Source organism: Montipora capricornis, chromosome 3 (assembly GCF_036669925.1).
Source record: "Montipora capricornis isolate CH-2021 chromosome 3, ASM3666992v2, whole genome shotgun sequence".
Lineage (NCBI taxonomy): Eukaryota > Metazoa > Cnidaria > Anthozoa > Scleractinia > Acroporidae > Montipora > Montipora capricornis.
In genome coordinates, this window is record NC_090885.1 from 57,141,467 (window position 1) to 57,162,331 (window position 20,865).

A 20,865-nucleotide genomic window follows, 5' to 3' on the forward strand; every position below is an offset into this window, starting at 1 on the left:
TTTAGCCTAAAATGTACCATGGAATTCACTAGTTAGGCAATGAATTTTTCTACAGAAGGAAGCAAAGAAAATGATGTAATTATTAAAGCAGCAACCGGAAACATCAAAACGCGGACAATTCGAAACCTCTTATTTTCACCCTACAGGCAGTAAGATTAAATAACCAGGGCGTTCCGCTTTTAGGCTTGGCTAAATCTATATATTTACTTACCATTGCAACGAGCGTTTAGTTCTGCCACTGATCCAACAGTCATCATCAAAAGTGCCAGAAAAACAATAGCAGTCTTCATTTTAATGGGGTAAGGTCTGGATTGGAAAAATGAGAGATACGAAAGAACATGAACTCACTCCATCTTGACATAACGCTATTCTTTTGGAACTTTCTAATTTATTCCTATTCCGGTTTAGGATTATCTGTATAACCGAATTAAAAGGTTCCCCAAAGAAAGACACATCCTGAAAAAGTATAAATTTTTTTGGCGGAGTTGTCCTGAGGACCACTGTTTTGGAAGAGTCTGGATACGACTTAGCAGGGTGTCAAGCGGCGAAAATAAATTTATAAAAAAAGAAAAAGTACGCCCTACAATCCCGAAAGGTCTTGTGGAAAGTGTTTTATTCACGAAATTATTGGCTTGAGCAATTCATGGAAAAGTGAGAAAATGGCAAGACAGACCATAGATACATGTTAGCAAGTATAAAAGAAAGCAAGTAACAATTGTTTTTCTCCGGTTTTTCTCCACTAAATACTGCATTGTGCACCAGCCATGAACAAAAAACAAATTAAAATAGCAGAAAATAGGAAGAACTCCAAAAAGAGGGTCTCAATGGGATAGTGGGTGCTACGGCTAACGGTTAAATTTTAAACATGTTTAAGGCTAATGGTTATTGTTTCCCGTTACATTACAATACCAATTAACTGTATATATAGTAGTTAATTTCCATTGGCGTGGAGCCTGGCAAAATCATCATGGTAAATTGCAAAGGCTGTCAAAACGTCAAGGCGGCCCTCAAGTCTGTCAAAGTGCGTGGTACAATCCATTTCAAACACACATCCTCCATTTCCGGCGTTGTGAAATGACAGTATACGTAATTAGCCGAATTAGTTAAACGAAGCGCAAATGGAGTTCTTTTCAAGATTGAGACCTAAATTTGCGCTAATATATATACATATTTTTTTATAGGTAACCCTATTCAACTTGTTTCACGGCTAACGATTAAATTTTAAGCTTTTTTACGCCTAACAGATTTTACGTCTAACGGTTAACCCCATTGAGACCCTCCAAAAATAGTGAAAAAGGGGAAAAATACGACTTGTTGACACCTTAGATTTGGCAGCCGGTCCGTGGCCCGTGCGCGATTTTCGCGCCAAAATAATTCCATAAGAACAGAAATTCTCTGTATTCCGAGGGTGCTTACATTTCAAAAACCTGGTTGGGTAACCGGTCATGTACGGCGGCTCATAGTGGTAAACGGATCTCCAAACTACCAGAAAGCGACCTGGAGAGCGCGAAAGGCTAAACCGTGTCTGCGGCACCTTTACTAGCCAAGGTTCACTAACTGCAGTTCGTCAAAGCTGGTGTAAAGCTTAGTTTATAATAGCTGGCACTAGAACAGGATGGCAAGGATGGCGTAGTGGTGAGAGCACTCGCCTCTCGCCTCTCACTAATGTGGCCCGGGTTCGATTCCCAAACTCGGCGTCATATGTGGATTGAGTTTGTTGGCTCCCTACTCTGCACCGAGATGTTTTTTCCCGGGTACTCGGGTTTTCCCTCTCCTCAAAAACCAACATTTGACTTGATTTGAGTTAATTATTAATTTCAGTTTACAATGTTCTCCACTAGTTCTCCAGCGCTAGAACTACTAGACAACAACAACGTTTATTACATAACGAGCCAGACCCCCTTAACAACCAAAACAGTACCTTGGTATCCCGCGGAGATAGCAGGCAATATGCCTGGTATCTCAGAGGGGTGCCCAGTTGCTTGTAGCATTCCAATGTAATTAAATCCCTCAGGATTATATAATTAATAAATCTCTTTCACTGACACTTACTAGGTAAAAGGTGTTTTAATCCTCTAGCTTGAGATATGTTTTTGTCAGATTTTAATTAAAATTCTACTTTCAAACATGACGTTGATGCACGAGGACAATGCGATTTACCGTGGGATAGTGACGAGCCTTTAACAGAAGTTGGAATTATTTGGTCGAATATTTAAGGCAAACATTTCGGCTAAAAAAGGACGACTTGCAACATAACAGATGCCATCACACTGTGATCCCATAAAAGCGATTTTTGTGTTCCAGGACATAATGGCTGGCTCCCGTATTGAAGTTAGGATTTGCTTATGGAAGGTGTCTACCGTAGGACGTCACGATTGTTGGAAATTAAGTCAATCATCACTTTGCTTGGGACTGAAGTGCAAAAAAGAGAAAATGTTACACAAAAACATTATTTCTGGTAATGTTTCCCTTTTTTCCCGCTTCAAGAAACATCGCAAGTACGGAAAAGTTTCGTCCTTTGAGGGGCCAATAATCTTAGAAAAAGATTTACAAGTGATTGAAGTGAAATATATAAATGTCCATTGCGAAAGTGTTTTGCTCACACTACAATAGTTCACACAGTGAGCGACAATGCTATTCCAGCACTCAATGCTGAATGATCATGAAAGTGTAATCATCACGTTAAGATTATAGATATAACCTTAAATTTGAAGGGACTTGTTAAGTTCCATACCTTATAAACGTATTAACATCGGCAAGTTCTGAAAACTATTAGTACAGTCACGTAAATTATTAACATGACAGGGGAGTCTTGCCGTGAATTTAGGAGAAAGGCATTGAAAGGGTCAGTTTATCCAAATTTCTATGGTATATAATGCTTATCTAATTATCTGAGGAAGGGAAAAAGATTATGGTACTGAGAAGATACTGCGATGTTGCTCAAAAAGATGGCAACTAATAAAATAAGAAATAATCCTTTCATAGACAGTCGATAATACCTTTACCCGTCGAAAGAACGGAAACATACAACACTTCCAATGATGGTTTTTTTATTATAACCTACAGATAAATAATATTCCAAGCTTAAGAACATGATTAATTATCAATACTGAATTTCTCGAACAAAAGATACGCGAATGTAGCATTTTATGCTCATTTTTAGGCATAGCTAGCCAAGATAAAACCTCTTCCCAGGTTTAAGACCTCAACTGATTTACAGTAACACATTAAATGCTCGAGGGATTCCTCTTCAGTCTTACATAAGAAACAATAGCGATTCTGCAAGTTTACTATTCCTATAAAACATCCGGATCGGCAATTTGTATTCAAAACCTCTTAAATTTGTTTCCTAAGTTACTGAAGGAAAGTGAAAAGATTTTCAAGTTCCAATCGACAGAGAGAACCGGTTCTTCATTTTTACTCGTGGATATATCCACGAGTTTTGGTGGGGATCTTTATGCAAATTTGTCACTTCTGCGTAACCGGAAGTTCGATCTAATTAGCCAATCAGGATGGATAATCACAACACAGCTCTGACTTCCTGTTCGCTACAAGGTTGTGCGCCGCCATTGCTGTTTGGGGCTTTCTTCGTAAGTGTTTAATTTGAGCACCTTCCGCTGCATTTAGAAGCAAGAAACTGAAGAATTAAAGAAACGGCGTTCTTCGAAGGTGAAGCAAAAGATTTTGAACAAGTACACATTGGTGCAATTAATTGTGCACCGCCTTTCACTCTCCAACGCGAAGACTTTAATAATACATGTCGAAATGGAATCGACAGACACATGGTGAGAAGCGGTCAGCGTAAAACGCAGACTGCAGACCGGGGGTAAAATGCAGACTGAGTTTATAATTTAATTGTTGAAAAAGCCCAAACCCATTAGAAATGCTAATAGTTAAGCTAGGCCTAATTAGGCCTAAGGTTAGCATTTCTAAGGGGTTTGGGCTTTTTCAACAGTTACGTTATAACCTCAGTCTGCGTTTTACACTGACTGTGGTGAGAAGACTCGAGAAGACAGTCTCTGCCGATCCCCTAAGCTCACGAGGGATTAATAAACTCCATTTGGAAGGTCACTTCGATTTGGAGAGTGACATCGAAGCTATCAAAGTATACCAATAGTTATCAAAGCTATCACGAAGTTTTGTAAGCTGAGTCATCAAAGCCATATGAATCCAACTTGAACATCAGTGACATGAAAAACAGTGAGGTAACCAAGCAACCCATGCTTCCAGCCACTAGTACTTGTGTGGCGGACCATAATGACGAACTGTCGAAAGACTCGTTCATCGATTATGTAAGGAAAACTGATAAGGAATCCGTACCAATCTCCTACGATAGAGCAAGGGCTGAGGCCGTTCGCAAATGCAAACACGCTCCCTGGAACAGAGAACCTTCCACTGAGAATTCCTTATAAGAAAACGTCGAGCTTGTTTCATAAAGACAAGGTAATTAGAAAGTGTATGGTGCATTATTTAAAGAAGAACGTACCGAGTTCGTCTGAGTTGAGAAAGTGTTTGTCTCTCGCTTTTGGAAAATAATATTATATTACAGTAAGAATGTCTAGACCTAGACCGCAACTCAGACGTAACAAATCTTCAAGAGTAGGAGATTCTAATAGACATTTTTACCTTATTACCCGCAGGACTCCTAAACACAAAAAAGACTTGTCAGTTCTATTGTGTAGTCAGGATCAATCTGTTACTAAGCATTCAACAAAACTCAACCAACAAAATGAGAGTTACTGTCTAACAAGAGAAAAGCTATTGATATCAGGAGACATTAAATCGAACCCAGGCCCTGTTGCTCATGGAACGTGTACACATGCAGTACTGAGAAATCCTTCTATAACACTGTTGCAGGCTCGATTTGCTCCGAAAGGATTGAAGACACTAGAATGTACCTCAGATGGTTCATGCTTCTTTTCTTCTGTTGCCCACCAGTTATACAATGATCCTTCCTATCACATGAACGTGCATCCTGCTGGAGTCGAATATGTCAGAAACAACCGTCAACAATTTATTGGACCCATTACAGAGCAACTGTGGGTGTGTTGTCACATTAACATACATGGTGTGATGCACTTATTGTGCTAGCAGTTTCCGATGTATTAAATGTTGCAATACATATAAATGAATCCATTGAGGGTGGGCACCACTACTGTTTATCAGTCCTATAAGCGGACAACAGGGAACTACTGTTATTAACATGGACATCTAGATAAAAGAAACTATGTGTTTTCAGCAGTTCAGTTAGATTATTATAATGACAGTATTTAAGGTTATGAAATCAGCAGTGTTACCAATGTCAACAATTTTTCATAGGTAATAATCGATTAATAAACCATAGCCAAAAATGATGTGAGTGTCAGTAATAATTTCTACAAAGTAGTGGCAAAAAGAGGTTATATGAGAGAATCTATCAAACGGAAGAGACAAATAAAGAGTTCGGATCAGGGAAAAGAAAAACAATGCAAAACACCAAAAGATCTGAAAATATTGAAGCAGCAAGGGAATATGAAAAGCAAACATTTCAGAAGGGTAAAGTTTCCAATCCAGAACATATCAGAGAACTAAACAGAAAAGCACAGAACCATTTAAGGAAAGCTATGCAGAGTTCAAGGCTAAACCAAGCTGAAATTTGTCAAGGTCAAGACTCTACTGTAGACATTCCATGTCAAAAGTAATTTAGTCTTTTCGTCATAAGATAACACATGGCCCTGAATATATATGCACTTGCTGTGATCACATGGTTCAGACCATCTGTCTCTAAGGGCGCTTTCCTTTTGTCAGAACTGGCCGGCCAGACCCATCAGTTTGCAAAGAAAATGCAACAATTTGAAGGAACACTCGCATGATAACCCCTCGCATTCTTCCGAGGATTGTATATCATCCTCAAAGGGTGTTAATTTGAAGGCGGTGTAAAGTTAGTCCTTCCAAATGCCTGGTTTGGCCGGTCAGTTCTGCCAAATGGAAAGCGCCCTAAGTGTACAGTATCAAATACAGTGATAAATATTCGCAAGGTTTGTTGGAGGAATGTATAACTGGCACAAAAAGTGTTAATAAATACTGAATGGATCTGCTCTACTTGCCTAACCTGATGACATCAACAATATGACCTGGCAACAAAAATCAGACCTTATTCAAAATTACCGTCATCTGTACTAGGAACTTTGAACACATGGTGCAGCTCTTTATAGAGGATGTGTCAAAGAGTAATCTTATTCCTATTGGAGAAATGGTAGACTTATTTTACAGGGTTGAATTTCAGCAAAGGGGATCCCACTGGAAACGTTGAAAATGTACAGGCGTATATGTAAATCTACATTCACAGCTTGTAAATTACAATCTACATGTTGTAAAATATATTTAACATGTTTTTGTTTCGTAAATAAATTTACATGATATTTACATCTTTTGTTGGTTCTGTAAATTCATTGGAAATTGGAACTACAGGATCCTTTGAAAGAGTTACATTTGAACAAAACATGTAAATAACATGGAAATATTTTAAAGAAATTTACAGTATTCTGTTTGTAAATTTCATGTAAAATGCTGGGACGAATCATGCCATAACGAGCCGCACGCGCTCTTACAAGCAAAAAAACGGCTGGGGCATCCAGCTGAGAAGCCGGAGTCAACTCTGGTTTGACATCAGGACGCCCAGTTCCTTGCAACATTTCATTCCCATTGTATCTATCATCGCAAATCGTTTGAGGCGTGAGATTTCACGGAATCATGTCATCATCTGAGGGCGTTAAGTTAATAATTAAAGGAACGGTATAAAATAGTAAGATGTACCTTGCCGCCAGCCCTTAAAATAGCGATGCGAAAAAGCACTCTCCGTGTTCCAGTAACACAATTACAAAGGATTTTGACGATATATTTTATATATGTCGGGAAAATCCAAGAGAATCAAACGGTTCCATCGTTTCCTGACAATTCAGAATATTTTTTAAGTGAAGAAGACTCTCAGGCAAGGCGTCCTTTCCACGGATTTTTCTCGATTAAAGGAAAATACGTTCAATTTGTATGTGGATTCTAAAACTTTAGAATAGGTCGAGAATTAACCCTCTATTAGCTGTAGTAGTATTTTAATTCAGTAAAACTCTCCCTGCTTGCAAGCGGGATTCCTGAATAAAATTTTCAACTTTGAATATTGTTGCTTTGGCTATATATTGGAGATTAGCAAACAATTTTCATTTTGCTTGGAACGACTATGGCCAAATGTAATTGCAACTAAAAGGTTTCCTTCTAGTGTACCCAACATGAGGTGCAATGACATGTTAAGTATGATATCGGTTAATATTGCTGCTAAATTCACTTTAGAATTATTTTTGAGCAACTGAAATACATTTCTAAACTTTCAGAGACCTCTTGCATTGCTTTTTTTCGTCAGTCTTAATATATTTGCCTCTTATGGATCTCTTGAATGGCAATTTTAACAACTTAATTTTGAAAACACACCAGAAATCTTCGTATTTTCTGTTGAACGCGGACCCACGCGAATACAGTATGTAACTATTTAGTCGGAAGAGAAAACCGCTTGGAAATTTATTGCTATCTTTTTTGCTCCATTTTTAAAATATTTCAACACACGAATTCAAACCAAGATGTATATCCATTAGCCGTCCAAGCTCCAAGAACGAATTTCCACTCATGATCAAACATTGAAATTTCCTAAGATATTTCCCTGGGAGCACCGTTGACTCAAAGGAGAATCTCGCTCGGTGGCATAGAAACGCACTATGTAGTCAAAACATTCGTCGGTTTTACTGGCCTGAAAAAGAGTATTCTTTATCGAGGGAGATCTGATTTTAATATACCCGATGGCAGCCCTATTGAAGTCACATGGCAAGGCGTCGACCAATCAGACATTTGTCGCCAGTGAAAGCGTGTGTCACCGTGCTTTTTTGCTTTTACGTTGGGCAAGGCCCCAAGAAGTCAAAGGACAGAAGCTTCGAGAAACCGCCTCAGTAATTGAAGTCAGAAGTTGACCAGTGAAGAACCAAACAATGGAAATCACTGGTTCTTAATAGCTGGAAGAATTGGAGATAGTCAGCCAGCAAATCGAAAGTCATAAATACAATAAATATCTTACATTGAGCTAAATGCGTTAAGGACAACATCATAAAGTGATCGTGTTTCCGAAGCTGTTTCCTGAGCAGGAACTTGACATATCGCTGGCTAAACCGAAGAGGAAATATGCGCACTAAGGTGAAATGTTCGAAGCAATCATTCAAGGTCCATTCATGTCACAACATTTCCCTTTGTAGAAAGGGGGAAAAGCTAAACTGCAGGATATACCCAGCCACTTATTTGTATGCGAATGGCGTTTATTGTTACATGCGTCGTAATTCAAGCCATGCCGCTACAACTTAAACAAAAAGAAATTGGGATGTGCATTTTAGAGAGCGACTGATCCAAAACAGTGAAAAAATGCCAGACGTTAAGTAGTACTACGTTTAAAGATTACGTGTTGTAATCAAAGGTGTCATGAAAAATGGTTTGAGCATTTACCTGGTGTTTAGAGGAGGAGACGTCGTTATTTCTTTGATCTTTGAAATAAGATAACCTACCGGTCAGTATAAAATGCAGACTCCAAACCCGACTACAGACTGCAGTTTTCCAGATTGCAGATTGGGTTTAAAATGCAAACTAGGTACAAAGTGCAAACTGCTGACTGGGTCCAAAACTGACTAATGTTTTGACTGCATAGTGCGTTTCTATGCCAGTGAGATTCTCTTTTGAGTTAACGGTGCTACCAGGGAAATATCTTAGGAAATTTCAAGGTCAACGCGAGTCTCGGTTGCTGAGACAGTGTTTGAGTGGAAATTCGTTCGTGGAGCTTGGCCGGCCAATGGATTAACATCTTGGTTTGAATTCATGTGTTGAAAATATCAGTTAAAAATGGAGCAAAAAACACACCAATAAATTTCCAAACGGTTTTCTCTTCCAACTAAGGCCCCGTCCACACGTATCCGGATAGTTTTGAATCCGTAACTTTTTGTTCCCAGATTCAAAAATATTTCCATCCACACGTAGCGTATTCAAATCGAATATGCCCGTGCACACGAATCCGAAACGTTTCCGAGTTCTCATGGTCATAAAGCTCTCGATAGATGTAGGTCTACATGACGTCTATTCGGCGATAGATGTAGATTTCGCAAGAGAATGTGAAAAGACGGACCGGCGGCCACCCTCCTAGCGAATTTGGACCCCGGGTGACTAAATCCCCTTACGGATTTAGTCCCCTATCGCGGATTTGGACCCTTCCATATTACACTTGCATGATAACCCCTCCTATCAATGTCTTCCGAAGGATTGTGTATCATCCTAGAAGAGAGTTAATTTGAAGGCGGTGTAAAGTTAGTCGTTCCAAATGCCATGGTTTGGCCGGTCAGTTCTGCCAAATGGAAAGCGCCCTAAGTGTAACAGAATCAAATATAGTGATAAATATTCGCAAAGTTTGTTGGAGGAATGTATTGACTGAATGCATAAATGGCGGCCAAAAATGTTTTCTTTTTGTTTATATGCTAATGAGACTTACTAGGCTCACTCTCAAGCAACCTTTCTTTTGTATGAAGTCCATGCAAATGAGGCTAGTGAGGCTAATTAGCACATAAACAAAAGTATACGTTTTTGGCCGCCATTTATGCATTCGGTCTATAACTGGCACAAAAAGTAAGATGTACCTTGCCGCCAGCCCCTTAAAATAGCGATGCAAAAAGCACTCTCCGTGTTCCAGTAACACAATTACAAAGGATTCTGACGATATATTTTATACATGTCGGGAAAATCCAAGAGAATCAACGGTTCCACCGTTTTCCTGACAATTCAGAATATCTTTAAGTGAAGAAAGACTCTCAGGCGAGGCGTTCTTTCCACGGATTTTTCTCGATTAAAGAAAAAATACGTTCAATTTGATGTGGATTCTAAAACTTTAGAATAGGTCGAGAATTAAACCCCCTACAACGTGATGAAAGCGTATTATTAGCTGTAGTAGTATTTTAATTCAGTAAAACTCTCCCTGCTTGCAAGCGGGATTCCTGAATAAAATTTTCAACTTTGAATATTGTTGCTTTGGCTATATATTTGAGATTAGCAAACAATTTTCATTTTGCTTGGAACGACATGGCCAAATGTAATTGCAACTAAACGGTTTCCTTCTATGTACCCAACATGAGGTGCAATGACATGTTAAGTATGATATCGGTTAATATTGCTGCTAAATTCACTTTAGAATTATTTTTGAGAAACTGAAATACATTTCTAAACTTTCAGAGACCTCTTGCATTGCTTTTTTTCGTCAGTCATAATATATTTGCCTCTATGGATCTCTTGAATGGCAATTTTAACAACTTAATTTTGAAAACACACCAGAAATCTTCGTATTTTCTGTTGACGCGGACCCACGCGAATACAGTATGTAACTATTTAGTCGGAAGAGAAAACCGCTTGGAAATTTATTGCTATCTTTTTTGCTCCATTTTTAAAATATTTCAACACACGAATTCAAACCAAGATGTATATCCATTAGCCCGCCAAGCTCCAAGACGAATTTCCACTCATGATCAAACATTGAAATTGTTTCCTACAAGGTTAATTTCCCTGACTCCAGCCACCGTTGACCTCAAAGGAGAAATTCTCGCTATCGGGTGCCATAGAAACGCACTATATTATGTCAAAACAGTTCCGTCGGTTTTAGCAGGCCCTGAAAAAGAGTAATCGTCTTTGCTGTTGACACGTCTTCTTGCGAGGTACACGATCTGATGGCTTTTAATATACTTACTCACGCTCCCGATAGGCAGCTCCTATTGCAAGTCACATGGCACAGGCGTCGACCAATCAGACATTTGTCGCCAGTGGAATATCTGGTTGTTTCATGTTCACCGTCGCTTTTCTGCTTTTTACGTGTTGGGCAAGAGCCCCTCCTAATACGTCAAAGAGGACAGACAGCTGACTCGAGAAACCGTGCCTTCACGTTAATTGAAGGAGGTCAGAAGTTGACGCAGTGAAGAACGCAAACATGAAATTCAACTGGTTCTTAATAGCTGGAAGAATTGGAGATCAGTCAAGCCAGCAAATCTGAAAGTAGTCATAAATATCACAATGTTCAAATATCATTATACATTGAGCTAAATGCGTTAAGGACAATCATCATAAAGTGAATCGTGTTTTCCGAAGCTTTTCCCCTGTGGATCAGACGTGATCCAGTAACTGGACTATATGCACGCCCATGGCTAAAACCGAAGAATAGGAGACAATTATTGCGCACGATCAGTTAGCGTGAACATGTGTTCGAAATTGCAATCATTCAAGGTCCATTCATGTCACAAACATTTCATCCCTTTGTAGTAATGGGGGGAAAAAAGCTAAACTTGCAGGTATAGAACCCAGCCACTTATTTGGTATGATCGAATGGCGTGTTAATTTTGTTACATGCGATCGTAATTCCATGCGATGGCCCGCTACAAGCATTTAAATCACAAAAGTGAAATTGGGACTGCTTGCATTTATAGAGAGCGCGTGACTGATGTCCAAAACAGTGCAGAAAAAATGCCAGACGTTCACAGTAGCGGTAACTACGTTTAAAAGATTACGTGTTGTAATCAAAGTGGTGTCCATGAAAAATGGTTTGAGCATTTACCTGGTGTTAGAGGAGGAGACGTCGTTATTTCTTTGATCTTTGAAATAAGATAACCTACCGGTCAGTATAAAATGCAGACTACAACCCGACTACAGACTCTGCAGTTTCCAGATTGCAGATTGGGTTTAAAAAATGCAAACTAGGTAGCAAAGTGCAAACTGCTTGACTGTGTCCCAAACTGACTAATGTTTTGACTGCCTAGTGCGTTTCTATGCCAGGGAGATTCTCTTTTGAGTTAACGGTGCTACTCAGGGAAATATCTTAGGAAATTTCAAGGTCAACGCTAGTCTCGTTTGCTGCTACAGTGTTTGAGTGGAAATTCGTTCGTGGAGCTTGGCCGGCCAATGGATTAACATCTTGGTTTGAATTCATGTTTGCAAATATCAGTTAAATCGGAGCAAAAACACCGCACGAATTTCCAACGGTTTCTCTTCCAACTAAGAACTAAGGCCCCGTTCAAACTATCTCCGGATAGTTTTGAATCCGTAACTTTTTGTTCGCCAGATTCAAAAATATTTCCATCCACACGTAGCGTATTCAAATCGAATATCATCCAAGGTCCATTCATGTCACACCATTTCACCTTTGTATAAAGGGGGGAAAAGCTAAACTGCAGGATATACCCAGACACTTATTTGTATGCGAATGGCGTTTTATTGTTACATGCGTCGTGATTCAAGCGATGCCGCTACAACTTAAATAAAAAGAAATTGGGATGTGCATTTTAGAGAGCGACTGATCCAAAACAGTGAAAAAATGCCAGACGTTAAGTAGTACTACGTTTAAAGATTACGTGTTGTAATCAAGGTGTCATGAAAAATGGTTTGAGCATTTACCTGGTGTTAGAGGAGGAGACGTCGTTATTTCTTTGATCTTTGAAATAAGATAACCTACCGGTCAGTATAAAATGCAGACTACAAACCCGATTACAGACTGCAGGTTCCAGCTTGCAGATTGGGTTTAAAATGCAAACTAGGTACAAAATGCAAACTGCCGACTGGGTCCAAAACTGACTAATGTTTTGACTGCATAGTGCGTTTCTATGCCAGCGAGATTCTCTTTTGAGTTAACGGTGCTACCAGGGAAATATCTTAGGAAAATTTCAAGGTCAACGCGAGTCTCGGTTGCTGAGACAGTGTTTGAGTGGAAATTCGTTCGTGGAGCTTGGCCGGCTAATGGATTAACATCTTGGTTTGAATTCATGTGTTGAAAATATCAGTTAAAAATGGAGCAAAAACACACCAATAAATCTCCAAACGGTTTTCTCTCTTCCAACAAAGGCCCCGTCCACACGTATCCGGATATTTTTGAATCCGTAACTTTTTGTTCCCAGATTCAAAAATATTTCCATCCACACGTAGCGTATTCAAATCGCATTTGCCCGTGCACACGAATCCGAAACGTTCCGGATTCTCATGGTCATAAAGCTCTCGATAGATGTGGGTCTACATGACGTCTATTGGGCGATAGATGTATTTTTGGCTTTCTTCACGAAGCGATTTAAGCTGTTCGAGAGCTTCTTCAAGGCCAGTTTTGAGCTTCATGTTTTCTTTTTGTAACCTCTCGAGCTCAAAACGTTTTGACGATTCCAGGCTAGGAGTGGAACCTGAAAACTCAAGATGATCGTCTGTTCGCTGGGCGGAACTGTCGGTGAAGTCAAAGGACAGAAGCTTCGAGAAACCGCCTCAGTAATTGAAGTCAGAAGTTGACCAGTGAAGAACCAAACAATGGAAATCACTGGTTCTTAATAGCTGGACGAATTGGAGATAGTCAGCCAGCAAATCGAAAGTCATAAATATCTTACATTGAGCTAAATGCGTTAAGGACAACATCATAAAATGATCGTGTTTCCGAAGCTGTTCCTGAGCAGGAACTGACATATCGCTGGCTAAACCGAAGAGGAAATATGCGCACTAAGGTGAAATGTTCGAAGCAATCATTCAAGGTCCATTCATGTCACACCATTTCACCTTTGTATAAAGGGGGGGAAAAGCTAAACTGCAGGATATACCCAGCCACTTATTTGTATGCGAATGGCGTTTATTGTTACATGCTTCGTAATTCAAGCGATGCCGCTACAACTTAAACAAAAAGAAATTGGGATGTGCATTTTAGAGAGCGACTCATCCAAAACAATGAAAAAATGCCAGACGTTAAGTAGTACTACGTTTAAAGATTACGTGTTGTAATCAAAGGTGTCATGAAAAATGGTTTGAGCATTTACCTGGTGTTAGAGGAGGAGACGTCGTTATTTCTTTGATCTTTGAAATAAGATAACCTACCGGTCAGTATAAAATGCAGACTACAAACCCGACTACAGACTCCAGCGCTAGAACTACTAGACAACAACAACGTTTTTAGAACATAACGAGCCGAACCCCCTTAACACCCAAGAAACAGTACCTTGGTATCCCGCGGAGATAGCAGGCAATATGCCCTGGTACTCACAGGGGTGCCCATTTGCTTGTTAGCATTCCAATGTAATTAAATCCCTCAGGATTATATAATTAATAAATCTCGTTCACTGACACTTACTAGGTAAAAGGTGTTTTAATCCTCTAGCTTGAGATATGTTTTTGTCAGATTTTAATTAAAATTCTACTTTCAAACATGACGTTGATGCACGAGGACAATGCGATTTACCGTGGGATAGTGACGAGCCTTTAACAGAAGTTGGAATTATTTGGTCGAATATTTAAGGCAAACATTTCGGCTAAAAAAGGACGACTTGCAACATAACAGATGCCATCACACTGTGATCCCATAAAAGCGATTTTTGTGTTCCAGGACATAATGGCTGGCTCCCGTATTGAAGTTAGGATTTGCTTATGGAAGGTGTCTACCGTAGGACGTCACGATTGTTGGAAATTAAGTCAATCATCACTTTGCTTGGGACTGAAGTGCAAAAAGAAAAATGTTACACAAAAACAGTATTTCTGGTAATGTTTCCCTTTTTCCCCGCTTCAAGAAACATCGCAAGTACGGACAAGTTTCGTCCTTTGAGGGGCCAATAATCTTAGAAAAGATTTACAAGTGATATGAAGTGAAATATATAAATGTCCATTGCGAAAGTGTTTTGCTCACACTACAATAGTTCACACAGTGAGCGACAATGCTATTCCAGCACTCAATGCTGAATGATCATGAAAGTGTAATCATCACGTTAATAATTAGATATAACCTTAAATTTGAAGGGACTGTTTAAGTTCCATACCTTATAAACGTATTAACATCGGCAAGTTCTGAAAACTATTAGTAGCAGTCACGTAAATTATTAACATGACAGGGGAGTCTTGCTGTGAATTTAGGAGAAAGGCATTGAAAGGGTCAGTTTATCCAAATTTCTATGGTATATAATGCTTATCTAATTATCTGAGGAAGGGAAAAAGATTATGGTACTGAGAAGATACTGCGATGTTGCTCAAAAAGATGGCAACTAATAAAATAAGAAATAATCCTTTCATTAGACAGTCGATAATACCTTTACCCGTCGAAAGAACGGAAACATACAACACTTCCAATGATGGTTTTTTATTATAACCTACAGATAAATAATATTCCAAGCTTAAGAACATGATTAATTTATCAATACTGAATTTCTCGAACAAAAGATAACGCGAATGTAGCATTTTATGCTCATTTTTTAGGCATAGCTAGCCAAGATAAAACCTCTTCCCAGGTTTAAGACCTCAACTGATTTACAGTAACACATTAAATGCTCGAGGGATTCCTCTTCAGTCTTACATAAGAACAATAGCGATTCTGCAAGTTTACTATTTCTATAAAACATCCGGATCGGCAATTTGTATTCAAAACCTCTTAAATTTGTTTCCTAAGTTTACTGAAGGAAAGTGAAAAGATTTTCAAGTTCCAATCGACAGAGAGAACCGGGTCTTCATTTTTACTCGTGGATATTCCACGAGTTTTGGTGGGGATCTTTATGCAAATTTGTCACTTCTGCGTAACCGGAAGTTCGATCTAATTAGCCAATCAGGATGGATAATCACAACACAGCTCTGACTTCCTGTTCGCTACAAGGTTGTGCGCCGCCATTGCTGTTTGGGGCTTTCTTCGTAAGTGTTTAATTTGAGCACCTTCCGCTGCATTTAGAAGCAAGAAACTGAAGAATTAAAGAAACGGCGTTTCTTCGAAGGTGAAGCAAAAGATTTTGAACAAGTACACATTGGTGCAATTAATTGTGCACCGCCTTTCCACTCTCCAACGCGAAGACTTTAATAATACATGTCGAAATGGAATCGACAGACACATGGTGAGAAGCGGTCAGCGTAAAAACGCAGACTGCAGACCGGGGTAAAATGCAGACTGAGTTTATAATTTAATTGTTGAAAAAGCCCAAACCCATTAGAAATGCTAATAGTTAAGCTAGGCCTAATTAGGCCTAAGGTTAGCATTTCTAAGGGTTTTGGGCTTTTTCAACAGTTACGTTATAACCTCAGTCTGCGTTTTACACTGACTGTGGCGTGAGGAAGACTCGAGAAGACAGTCTCTGCCGATCCCCTAAGCTCACGAGGGATTAATAAACTCCATTTGGAAGGTCACTTCGATTTGGAGAGTGACATCGAAGCTATCAAAGTATACCAATAGTTATTCAAAGCTATCACGAAGTTTTGTAAGCTGAGTCATCAAAGCCATATGAATCCAACTTGAACATCAGTGACATGAAAAACAGTGAGGTAACCAAGCAACCCATGCTTCCAGACACTAGTACTTGTGTGGCGGACCATAATGACGAACTGTCGAAAGACTCGTTCATCGATTATGTAAGGAAACTGATAAGGAATCCGTACCAATCTCCTACGATAGAGCAAGGGCTGAGGCCGTTCGCAAATGCAAACACGCTCCCTGGAACAGAGAACCTTCCACTGAGAATTCCTTATAAGAAAACGTCGAGCTTGTTTCATAAAGACAAGGTAATTAGAAAGTGTATGGTGCATTATTTAAAGAAGAACGTACCGAGTTCGTCTGAGTTGAGAAAGTGTTTGTCTCTCGCTTTTGGAAAATAATATTATATTACAGTAAGAATGTCTAGACCTAGACCGCAACTCAGACGTAACAAATCTTCGAGAGTAGATTCTAATAGACATTTTTACCTTATTACCCGCAGGACTCCTAAACACAAAAAAGACTTGTCAGTTCTATTGTGTAGTCAGGATCAATCTGTTACTAAGCATTCAACAAAACTCAACCAACAAAATGAGAGTTACTGTCTAACAAGAGAAAAGCTATTGATATCAGGAGACATTAAATCGAACCCAGGCCCTGTTGCTCATGGAACGTGTACACATGCAGTACTGAGAAATCCTTCTATAACACTGTTGCAGGCTCGATTTGCTCCGAAAGGATTGAAGACACTAGAATGTACCTCAGATGGTTCATGCTTCTTTTCTTCTGTTGCCCACCAGTTATACAATGATCCTTCCTATCACATGAACGTGCATCCTGCTGGAGTCGAATATGTCAGAAACAACCGTCAACAATTTATTGGACCCATTACAGAGCAACTGTGGGTGTGTTGTCACATTAACATACATGGTGTGATGCACTTATTGTGCTAGCAGTTTCCGATGTATTAAATGTTGCAATACATATAAATGAATCCATTGAGGGGTGGGCACCACTAACTGTTATCAGTCCTATAAGCGGACAACAGGGAACTACTGTTATTAACATTGGACATCTAGATAAAAGAAACTATGTGTTTCAGCAGTTCAGTTAGATTATTATAATGACAGTATTTAAGGTTATGAAATCAGCAGTGTTACCAATGTCAACAATTTTTCATAGGTAATAATCGATTAATAAACCATAGCCAAAAATGATGTGAGTGTCAGTAATAATTTCTACAAAGTAGTGGCAAAAGAGGTTATATGAGAGAATCTATCAAACGGAAGAGACAAAATAAAGAGTTCGGATCAGGGAAAAGAAAAACAATGCAAAACACCAAAAGACCTGAAAATATTGAAGCAGCAAGGGAATATGAAAAGCAAACATTTCAGAAGGGTAAAGTTTCCAATCCAGAACATATCAGAGAACTAAACAGAAAAGCACAGAACCATTTAAGGAAAGCTATGCAGAGTTCAAGGCTAAACCAAGCTGAAATTTGTCAAGGTCAAGACTCTACTGTAGACATTCCATGTCAAAAGTAATTTAGTCTTTTCGTCATAAGATAACACATGGCCCTGAATATATATGCACTTGCTGTGATCACATGGTTCAGACCATCTGTCTCTAAGGGCGCTTTCCTTTTGTCAGAACTGGCCGGCCAGACCCATCAGTTTGCAAAGAAAATGCAACAATTTGAAGGAACACTCGCATGATAACCCCTCGCATTCTTCCGAGGATTGTATATCATCCTCAAAGGGTGTTAATTTGAAGGCGGTGTAAAGTTAGTCCTTCCAAATGCCTGGTTTGGCCGGTCAGTTCTGCCAAATGGAAAGCGCCCTAAGTGTAACAGTATCAATACAGTGATAAAGATTCGCAAGGTTTGTTGGAGGAATGTATAACTGGCACAAAAAGTGTTAATAAATACTGAATGGATCTGCTCTACTTGCCTAACCTGATGACATCAACAATATGACCTGGCAACAAAAATCAGACCTTATTCAAAATTACCGTCATCTGTACTAGGAACTTTGAACACATGGTGCAGCTCTTTATAGAGGATGTGTCAAAGAGTAATCTTATTCCTATTGGAGAAATGGTAGACTTATTTTACAGGGTTGAATTTCAGCAAAGGGGATCCCACTGGAAACGTTGAAAATGTACAGGCGTATATGTAAATCTACATTCACAGCTTGTAAATTACAATCTACATGTTTTGTAAAATATATTTAACATGTTTTTGTTTCGTAAATAAATTTACATGATATTTACATCTTTTGTTGGTTCTGTAAATTCATTGGAAATTGGAACTACAGGATCCTTTGAAAGAGTTACATTTGAACAAAACATGTAAATAACATGGAAATATTTAAAGAAATTTACAGTATTCTGTTTGTAAATTTCATGTAAAATGCTGGGACGAATCATGCCATAACGAGCCGCACGCGCTCTTACAACCAAAAAACGGCTGGGGCATCCAGCTGAGAAGCCGGAGTCAACTCTGGTTTGACATCAGGACGCCCAGTTCCTTGCAACATTTCATTCCCATTGTATCTATCATCGCAAATCGTTTGAGGCGTGAGATTTCACGGAATCATGTCATCATCTGAGGGCGTTAAGTTAATAATTAAAGGAACGGTATAAATAGTAAGATGTACCTTGCCGCCAGCCCTTAAAATAGCGATGCGAAAAAGCACTCTCCGTGTTCCAGTAACACAATTACAAAGGATTTGACGATATATTTTATATATGTCGGGAAAATCCAAGAGAATCAACGGTTCCATCGTTTCCTGACAATTCAGAATATTTTTTAAGTGAAGAAAGACTCTCAGGCAAGGCGTCCTTTCCACGGATTTTTCTCGATTAAAGGAAAATACGTTCAATTTGATGTGGATTCTAAAACTTTAGAATAGGTCGAGAATTAACCCTCTATTAGCTGTAGTAGTATTTTAATTCAGTAAAACTCTCCCTGCTTGCAAGCGGGATTCCTGAATAAAATTTTCAACTTTGAATATTGTTGCTTTGGCTATATATTGGAGATTAGCAAACAATTTTCATTTTGCTTGGAACGACTATGGCCAAATGTAATTGCAACTAAAAGGTTTCCTTCTAGTGTACCCAACATGAGGTGCAATGACATGTTAAGTATGATATCGGTTAATATTGCTGCTAAATTCACTTTAGAATTATTTTTGAGCAACTGAAATACATTTCTAAACTTTCAGAGACCTCTTGCATTGCTTTTTTTCGTCAGTCTTAATATATTTGCCTCTATGGATCTCTTGAATGGCAATTTTAACAACTTAATTTTGAAAACACACCAGAAATCTTCGTATTTTCTGTTGAACGCGGACCCACGCGAATACAGTATGTAACTATTTAGTCGGAAGAGAAAACCGCTTGGAAATTTATTGCTATCTTTTTTGCTCCATTTTTAAAATATTTCAACACACGAATTCAAACCAAGATGTATATCCATTAGCCGGCCAAGCTCCAAGAACGAATTTCCACTCATGATCAAACATTGAAATTTCCTAAGATATTTCCCTGGTAGCACCGTTGACTCAAAGGAGAATCTCGCTCGGTGGCATAGAAACGCACTATGTAGTCAAAACATTCGTCGGTTTTACTGGCCTGAAAAAGAGTATTCTTTATCGAGGGAGATCTGATTTTAATATACCGATGGCAGCCCTATTGAAGTCACATGGCAAGGCGTCGACCAATCAGACATTTGTCGCCAGTGAAAGCGTGTGTCACCGTGCTTTTTGCTTTTACGTTGGGCAAGGCCCCAAGAAGTCAAAGGACAGAAGCTTCGAGAAACCGCCTCAGTAATTGAAGTCAGAAGTTGACCAGTGAAGAACCAAACAATGGAAATCACTGGTTCTTAATAGCTGGAAGAATTGGAGATAGTCAGCCAGCAAATCGAAAGTCATAAATACAATAAATATCTTACATTGAGCTAAATGCGTTAAGGACAACATCATAAAGTGATCGTGTTTCCGAAGCTGTTCCTGAGCAGGAACTGACAATCATATCGCTGGCTAAACCGAAGAGGAAATATGCGCACTACGGTGAAATGTTCGAAGCAATCATTCAAGGTCCATTCATGTCACATCATTTAACCTCTGTAGAAAGGGGGAAAAGCTAAACTGCAGGACATACCCAGCCACTTATTTGTATGCGAATGGCGTTTAATTGTTATATGCGCCGTAATTCAAGCGATGCCGCTACAACTTAAACAAAAAGAAATTGGGATGTGCATTTTAGAGAGCGACTGATCCAAAACAGTGAAAAAATGCCAGACGTTAAGTAGTACTACGTTTAAAGATTACGTGTTGTAATCAAAGGTGTCATGAAAAATGGTTTGAGCATTTACCTGGTGTTAGAGGAGGAGACGTCGTTATTTCTTTGATCTTTGAAATAAGATAACCTACCGGTCAGTATAAAATGCAGACTACAAACCCGACTACAGACTGCAGTTTCCAGATTGCAGATTGGGTTTAAAATGCAAACTAGGTACAAAGTGCAAACTGCTGACTGGGTCCAAAACTGACTAATGTTTTGACTGCATAGTGCGTTTCTATGCCAGTGAGATTCTC

The 20,865-nt window shown here is 39.1% G+C and overlaps 1 protein-coding gene and 1 pseudogene across 7 annotated transcripts in view; one reads left to right on the forward strand and one right to left on the reverse strand.

Annotated features, from left to right (window-relative positions):
• Nucleotides 1-20,770, reverse strand: part of LOC138043465 (uncharacterized) — a 35,489-nt gene extending 14,719 nt beyond the window's left edge. The window contains exons 1-3 of one of the 7 annotated variants that reach the window (XM_068889742.1): nt 20,643-20,770; nt 13,869-13,905; nt 212-306 (exon numbers count right to left, since the gene is read on the reverse strand). In XM_068889742.1, coding sequence (XP_068745843.1) covers nt 212-290 — 79 coding nt within the window. In that variant the 5' untranslated portion in view covers nt 291-306; nt 13,869-13,905; nt 20,643-20,770. Of the gene's footprint in view, nt 1-211; nt 354-4,898; nt 4,979-8,514; nt 8,612-11,644; nt 11,791-13,868; nt 13,964-20,642 lie in introns of those variants that run through there. The other 6 variants (XM_068889740.1, XM_068889739.1, XM_068889746.1 and 3 more) reach the window with 6 other exon arrangements.
• The window catches only part of LOC138040631 (PAN2-PAN3 deadenylation complex catalytic subunit PAN2-like), a 110,681-nt pseudogene that overhangs the window by 23,540 nt on the left and 66,276 nt on the right, over nt 1-20,865 (forward strand).